Here is a 7,735-nt window from a genome sequence, read left to right as displayed (position 1 = left end):
TGTTTGTGTATGGTTTGCAGTTTGATACTTTTTAGAACATGGAGGATCACAAGTGAAACGGTAGCATATTAGGTACCACAACTGGCTGTTAAAGCTCTGTGTGAAACATAGTGAAGAGTAGAACTGTTTGTGTATGGCTTGGGAGGGGAAAAAGAGGTAGAAGAACATAGTATTGTGGATGCACGTTCAAGTTCCATTGTAATTACAAACTTACCTATTCTTTGTGTGAAATCATGTTTTCATTTTTATTATAAACCTTAAACTATACATTATAAAAAGGCATCTTATTAATTTAACATACAAAAGTGTATGATGCATCTGGGCAAGCAAATTGCCTTTTTCCTCATGTAACTTGAATGGGACAAGGGAGAGTGGACATGTCAAAAGTTCCTTTTTTCTTGGTAGAGTGTACAAAAATGAAGGGGAAACATCAGTATAGGCTGTTTCTCATGATCTGTAGTAGAACAAATGTGGTCAGCTCTGCTTCTGTTTTATTCCAGCAAAGCCTGTCATCCCAATACAGTAAAAATAACCATTATGACTCAATGTCTAAATTTGATAGGAAATGTGCATTACACAGTGCAGCTGTAAAAGGCTTTTTACTAAGTCATCATGGTATGTGGAATGCCTGAGAAGCAATAAGCTATGTGCCAAATTTTTCTTTGCATTTAAAAATACCAAGCTTATGTCAAGATCTTTAAAACATACCATGTTTGCATTTTCTAACAGGCATCTGCTTAATGAATATAATTAATTCACATATAACTTTTGACATTTTCACTCTGTGCAGAGTAAAGAATAAGAGTGATGCTGCCTGTTGCATAAAATTGTATAGAAATATAAATTTCAGAAAAGAAATACAAAAACACCCATATTCATATCAGCATACTTGTAGAGGACATTCAGATTTTACAGGATGGAAAGGTCTGTTTCCCAAGACTGTCTTAAATAGAAATTTACGATACATCTCTTCCCCTTAAATTTAGGACAATAAAAACTTTAAAGCATAAGTAAATACTGATGAGAAACAACTTCTTTTTCTCCTCATAACAATAAACAATAAAAATTAGTAATCCTTACAATCTAGGAGAAACATATTGTTTATGTTTCTTGAAGTCAAAAGCATTTTCCCTCTGCTTTATCAGGAGGGAGTTTGAGTCTTATCTACACTTGGTTCTGAGACTTTTTTTAGTTAACAAATTGCTCCCAGTTTTAGTACTTTGAAGAATCTGACTTTGGCTATCCTTTGGCTTTGTTCCAGCATCCCAGAACATCTGTTTCATTGCACAATCTGTTTGTGTTGTATTCTCTCTCTTCACTTACAAGTAAAGCTCTTTTGTTGACTCCTTATCATCATTACTACCATTAGATCAAGCTGATTTCTGACTCAAGTAGTTTCAAAGGACTGGAAGTAAAGGTCATTTATGTGCAAAGTGATCACTGTGTACTGAAGTGATGTGATGAAATAAACGCCTGAGACAGGGTAGATACTTTTGCACAGTAACAGTTTTCTCTTGATCTGGGATGGGAGCTGGACTTTCCACAGCACAGGTGGGTGGCTGTGACAAAACCAGTATTTTCTCCTCTGTTAGTTCTGCTCCAGTTTGTAGCTTTCTTCACAGCTCTTTCAAAGACTTTTATGTTCTCTAGAGGACAAATGTGGTTTTATGTTTGATACAGGGATTTAAAATGAATGTGCTAATGGATACGTGTACACATTTATTTATTGGAAAATGTTTCCATCATAAAGGTGTGAGAAAATACATAAAATACGCAGGTATGCTGTTATACACCCCCCTCCACTAAAAAAAAAAAAGTCAGAACATTTACAGAGTATGGAGCTAATTGTATGTTTAATTAGTTATCATACCAGTCCAGGAAAAGCAAGGAGAATGAACACATCACAAGGAAGAAGAGGATCCATACTCTAAATCCAGCATTGTTTTTGATGGCCTGTGAGGGAAAGGTTATCCTTGTTACCATTACCAGTAATACAATTTCAACAGTGGCAACCCAGAATGCATGGTTGTGGCATCATCCTTCCCTCCCCCAAGAGAAACAACATTTGCTCTTAATTTCAGGTGAATACAGGTCGGGTTAGCTGTACCTCTTTAGATTTATCACACTGAAGTCACACTCAAAATTTTAAAATTGCACATTTGGAAAAAAAATTTAAAACCAGTAAAATCCCAAGATCTCATGCAATCAAACACTAGGAACTATATCAGAAATTACATGCTTCAAAGTTAGTTTTAAGGTCCAAAAGTGAAATTCTGTGATTAAAAGTAACCAGGCCTTCATCTTTATTAGAAAGATCTGACTTGAAACAAATGAAAAAACAAACAAACACTAAACAAACAAAAACAAAATCCTTGACAACTCTGGAGATACTCAGTCACTTATTTCAGCCTCAGAGCCAGTATTTTTCTTGGCTTCTTCTTTCCAAAATTGAGACTACAGGGGACTTGTTTTTTGCTCTCATTTTTTAGATTTACATATGGAATTCTTTTTATATGATACAAACACTAATGTGAGTATCAAAGTATTTTATTTTACCACTTTTCACTACTCTTCCTCAGGATGAAAAAGTGTAGCAAAACCTAGCTTCAGTTCTTGCATATGTGGTGCACTTTTCAGAAGAGCAGAGCAGTGGATAACTCCTCCTTGAGATACCATTTCTGTATGCTCCCAGGAGGGAGAAAGAAGTGAGCCATTTACTCAGTGGCCTAATTCAGGAACTCAATTTTTATTGCAATCTCAGTTCCCAAAAGAAAACATCCTTTCCTTCTAATTAGTAAAAGAGTGGAAGAGATTATTTTTTTACTAAGAACATGCAAGAGGTGTTCAGTATGGAAAAGAGTCTCTTCTGCTAACACTCAGCATTCTGTTTCAACCATTTCAGCACTTATATGAGTAGTCTGCAATTCCTGACCCCCCCTTCTTTTTTTTTAAAAAAAAAAAAAAAAAACTTCACAGGTGCTTAAATGCAAGCTAGGTGACCTTCATGTTTAAAAGACTGCTGAGGCCAAATAGATTTCTGCAGTCCTGTGTAGCTATTCAGAGCATGAACTATTGAGAAGCTCAGCCACCTTGAACAGTTTTCTCAAACCCCTGTCCTGACACCCAACACCCACTGCACTGGTCCTGTGGGTGAGCTGGCATGTGCTGTTTTAAAGCAACACCTGGAAAAAAACTGAAAGTTAAGGAAAATGAGTCTAAAACACAGCTTCAAGATATTACCTCTCTTATGTCTTCATTGCCTTCTTTTATATTCTCTGTTGCACCCACAACTAATTGATGGATATTGTCAATATCAGTTTCCTGTTTAAAAAATAAATAAAACCGAGAAATAGTAATGAATGTTATGAAAAAAAACCACTCCCAAGGACTTGGGGAACAAGCAGAACTCAAAAGTAAAATAAAATCTGGTAATACTAACATCTTTGTTTTATTGATGCAAAGGCAGAGAGTAATACATTTAGGTTGTGATTTCTTTATCAGTGATTTTATGAACCTGAATGGAAACCACCAAGACCAGAAGGAAGTCTCCCATTTATCTAGAGCCAATTTTTTTTTTTATTTTTCTTAGCTCTTTTTGAAGAAGTGCCAACATTTCCAGGAAGGATGCTCTTAAAATAACATGTTTAACAGGACACCAGTTCTGAAGCAGAGGGATCATTCCAACACATCTCTCTCATTTTTCATTCCTGGTACATACTAGTAAATAACAACAGTAAATATCGTTATTTTAAATTTGAAAATCGAACAAAAATATTTTCCTTCACATTTGTATTGAAGATTCATTAATTTTACGTACACGAGTTGGCAATCAGGACCAAAATGCCCCCAAGAAAATCTCAAGTTGTATTTGCTGCTGTAGTATTAAATTATACTAACCTGTTGTAAGACTTTCTCTGTGAATATCTCTTGTAATCTGGAGATTTCCACCACTTTTCCTTCAATTTGTCTTGGCAAAGAACAGAAATACTCCATTAGAAACTAGTGCAAACATGTCTTGCTGCTGCAGATTCAGACCCTCCAGCCCAGTAAGTGGCTGCTCAGGAGGCCACTGCTTTGTCAGTCGTCTGTGAGGCAGCAATAGCCTGGACTAGGGCTTGCACAGTGCCTGGTTCAAGACAGCCAGCCCACAGTGAAGCCCTGGGAAAGGCACCCCCAGAAGTGCTCAGTGAGCAGCTTTCACTGCCAGGGTTTCACCTGTCTCCCTTCTTTCATTTCAGACAGTAACATCCCTGCTGGGCCTTAAGCAGTTGACTTTGACACACCCTTTTCATTTGCTACTCTGGTGTGTGCAGTTCACCTTGCCTAGGACTGATACTCAATTTCTAGCTCAAGTAGCCATTTGGGTGTTCTGCCCAGCTGTGGAGAGTGAATGGCACCACTGCCTGTCTGTGGTCAGCAACGGCACCTGCCCCACTGCTATCTGGATATCCAGCAGACAACAGGATAGAAATGGAAAATTTACTTTAAAACTCAGGTAAGGGAGAATGTAAACCTTCCACATGTAACCAGTGCTACCATTTTCTACACTGTGGGACAGCACACAGTTCCTCTGCTGGGCACTGGTGTTTTGTGCAGCTCCTCCACACCACTAGAGCAGGAGCAGGCAGCTGTCCTGCAGCCAGTGCTCTGTGTACGGGGACTGACTGGGGCATGGGGCCAGCACGGGCCACCATCTGTCAGGTAACAGAAAATTGTACCTGACTTCATCGAAGAGATTGTTCATTTCACCAACAAGTCTCTGGTTCTCCTGTTCAAACTGGAAAAATGGGAGAAGAAAATTACACAAATTTTATAGGTTTCATTTCCTAGAAGTGAGTCTGAAATGACAGGTACGTGCTAGAAGAAGGGTAACAGTCAATCTCACAAAGAAAAGTTTAGTCTTCTGACACAGGCAGTTTCTATCATGAAGAATGAAGAAAAAAATTTTATTTAACATCCTGATTTCTTTTAACATACAGATTTCTTTTTGTACTAGAGACTTACTGTCTACCTCCTTGGTAAGATCAGCCTTCTCTCCTGGGTTAAAGGTGAGTCTAAGAGAAAGGTTACTGGACACTGCCACCTTCACTGTAAGGCAGAGGTCTCAGGGAAGGTGCCCAGCTCCATGAATAGAAGCGGAATAGAGAGCAACATACTGCACAGTTCCATAAAGTCCCATTGATTTCCACTCTGAAGATCCAATGGTTTTGTCAAATAAAATAATAACTATTACAATGCATTCCAGTGTCATTGTCTCTGCTGTCTGTAGTGACACCACCTACAGAGCAAAGCATTTCTGAAAATATAATTGCCTAAAATAAAGTGGCATTTACTTCACAGCAGCAGATGGCTAAAGGTGCTTCATCACTGCACTGCTTTACATTCATGACTGTTGTATGTCTGGTTCTGGTGGAGTCACCTCATAACAAAGCCAAGACACAGAGCAATGAAGTAGAACCATGAGATTTAATGCTGGGATCACTGGTTGCTCCTTGAGCAACTAAGTGGGGCCGGGGCCACCAAGCTGCAATTGTTTTTTTCTGACTTCTGTAAGGATAGCAGTACAAATATTCCACATTAGAAATTCCCTATTTTGGTGCCTTAAAAAACTGAGATGGTAACTAACTGAGAAGACAAATTTTCAGTAAAGAAACATTTAATGACTTTAATCCTTTACAAATAGCACAAATCCACTTGAGAAAGTATACTTTAAAAAGTCCCTTTGATATTTAAAACCTTCCACTGGCACAGACAGCTTTTTAAACTGCTGAATGATCTTTGCAACTTGAAATCATGTCTGATGGAGTGCTTGCACAGACAGCAGTTAAGACATGCTAAACCAGGCAATTGAACAAAGGGTTTGAGCACTGAACACATATACCAGTGCGTCACAAAGGGATTTACATGATGGGAAGATAAAACCAAGCTCTAGCAATCAGCATAGCTCAGCGATTTATGTCTTATTGAAGTAGCCTCTTTTATAACAGTGAAAGATTCTGTTACCAAAGTTTGGCATAAAATGACAAACTGCTTAATATATGGCAAAAAATCCAAGGCATAAAATAAATAATCACCACTCCTTTTCTTTATCCCATGAGGGAAGTCATTAGATGTGCTGTTCCTGAATTTAAGACAAGACCAACGAACCAAAAAAAGATAAAATCAGAGAAAAGTAGGTATTTTCATGGCTCCAAACAGCAGAGACAGATTTTTCCCACTCTATGCAATCACAAGACATCTGCTCACAATAACTATAAAAAACATTAATATAACTATATTCAGAGTTATAAACTGAAATTTATTGTGTGAATCATGCAGCAGCCTACAAACAGTTTGAACAACGTCATGCTCTCTCCTGAAGGTAAAATACCAATAGGAACTGGTGCTTTAGCAATGATAGGGCCTCAATTCATTATTTTATCTACACAAAGGATCATGGAACCATGATTGAGGATTTGCTAAGTATGATATGACACAAACCATCCCAATTTAAAACCAACACAGCAGTTTACAGACTGCAAGCTATCCTTTTCATAGAATTGTTTAGGATAGAAAAGATCTTATAGATCAAGATAACAACCCAAAGCCACCACTAAACCATGTCCCTAAGTGTCATGTTTACATGTCTTAAATATCACCAGGGATGGTGACTCCACCACTTCCCTAGACAGTCTGTTCCAAAGCTCAAAAGCCCTTTCAGATAGGAGAAATCTTCCTATCATCCTAGGCCTACAGAACACAAGCAGCATTTAGCTTTCAGTCAGAATGCCCTGTCAGAGCCATCACCCTCAACTCTCATTTCCCCTGTTTCACTGGAAGCTGACAGCAAGCAGCCTAACAGTATTGTGCTTAAAGAAAGGAAAATGAAAATATGTAAAGAATTATCTTTTCAAAGAAAACAGAAAGAAGGAGTAAGCCTCTAGATTTTAGACTGACTCTCAAGAACAATATGAGAGCAAACAGAGCAGCCTCTGCAGAACATTTTCTCTTTAACAAGCCATACCATAATTATGTGCAACTCATCTCTGACTGGAAGAGAACACCTCCCATCACTGCCATGGAAGCTTCACAAAGTCATACTGCTGCAGCTCTTTGCCCTATAAAGCTCACTGCTCTGGTATCTGCACAGCTTCTGACTGAAATCAGTTTTTCTTTCTTGATATGAACTTAAGGTAGTGTGTGCTAATGTAGAGCTTTTCTAAGAATTTTGAGCTATATTCAAAATGATAAATTTTAGGAATATCAAAAAATCTGACAGGTTGTCAGCAATCATACCTGTCAAAATTTTCCTATTAAAATGTAAGCAGAATTGGATCAATCTCTAAACATCCTGATAGCAGAGAAATGCAGAAATGTTAAAATTCATGAAATTCTATTGAAACAGACACCTTGTAGCTATTCTTAATAGGAAACCAATCTGATTTTGATAATAAAAAATAAAAAGAAATAAAATTAAGTATAACTTCACAATAACAGTTAAATAGTACAACTATTTGTGTTCTAGAAACTGTCCAAGAAAAAAGAGCAAACAATTTATTATTTCAGAAGTTTCATAATGGTTCTTCTGATGTTGCCTCGACTTTTAATGTTCCCTGACTAAACAAAGCAATTAGTAATTGTAACGGTAGAAAACAATTTTAATTGTTGAAAGATAGTTTTTATTAATTTAATGTCTCCATGTAAATATTTTGTAGCATTTTTAAATATTAGCTGCTACCAGAAGAACCAGGAAGTT

At 37.4% G+C, this 7,735-nt stretch overlaps 1 protein-coding gene across 1 annotated transcript in view; it reads right to left on the bottom strand.

Moving 5' to 3' along the window:
* Positions 1 to 1,593: 1,593 nt before the first annotated feature.
* Positions 1,594 to 7,735, bottom strand: part of STX18 (syntaxin 18) — a 57,420-nt gene continuing 51,278 nt past the window's right edge. The window contains exons 8-11 of the mRNA XM_062493376.1: positions 4,719 to 4,777; positions 3,898 to 3,967; positions 3,241 to 3,321; positions 1,594 to 1,953 (exon numbers count right to left, since the gene is read on the bottom strand). Of these exons, the coding sequence (XP_062349360.1) occupies positions 1,858 to 1,953; positions 3,241 to 3,321; positions 3,898 to 3,967; positions 4,719 to 4,777 (306 nt within the window). The 3' untranslated portion in view covers positions 1,594 to 1,857. The remainder of the gene's footprint in view (positions 1,954 to 3,240; positions 3,322 to 3,897; positions 3,968 to 4,718; positions 4,778 to 7,735) is intronic.

This window comes from Cinclus cinclus, chromosome 5 (assembly GCF_963662255.1).
Source record: "Cinclus cinclus chromosome 5, bCinCin1.1, whole genome shotgun sequence".
NCBI classification, from domain to species: domain Eukaryota; kingdom Metazoa; phylum Chordata; class Aves; order Passeriformes; family Cinclidae; genus Cinclus; species Cinclus cinclus.
This window is presented reverse-complemented; position numbering and strand designations above follow the sequence as displayed.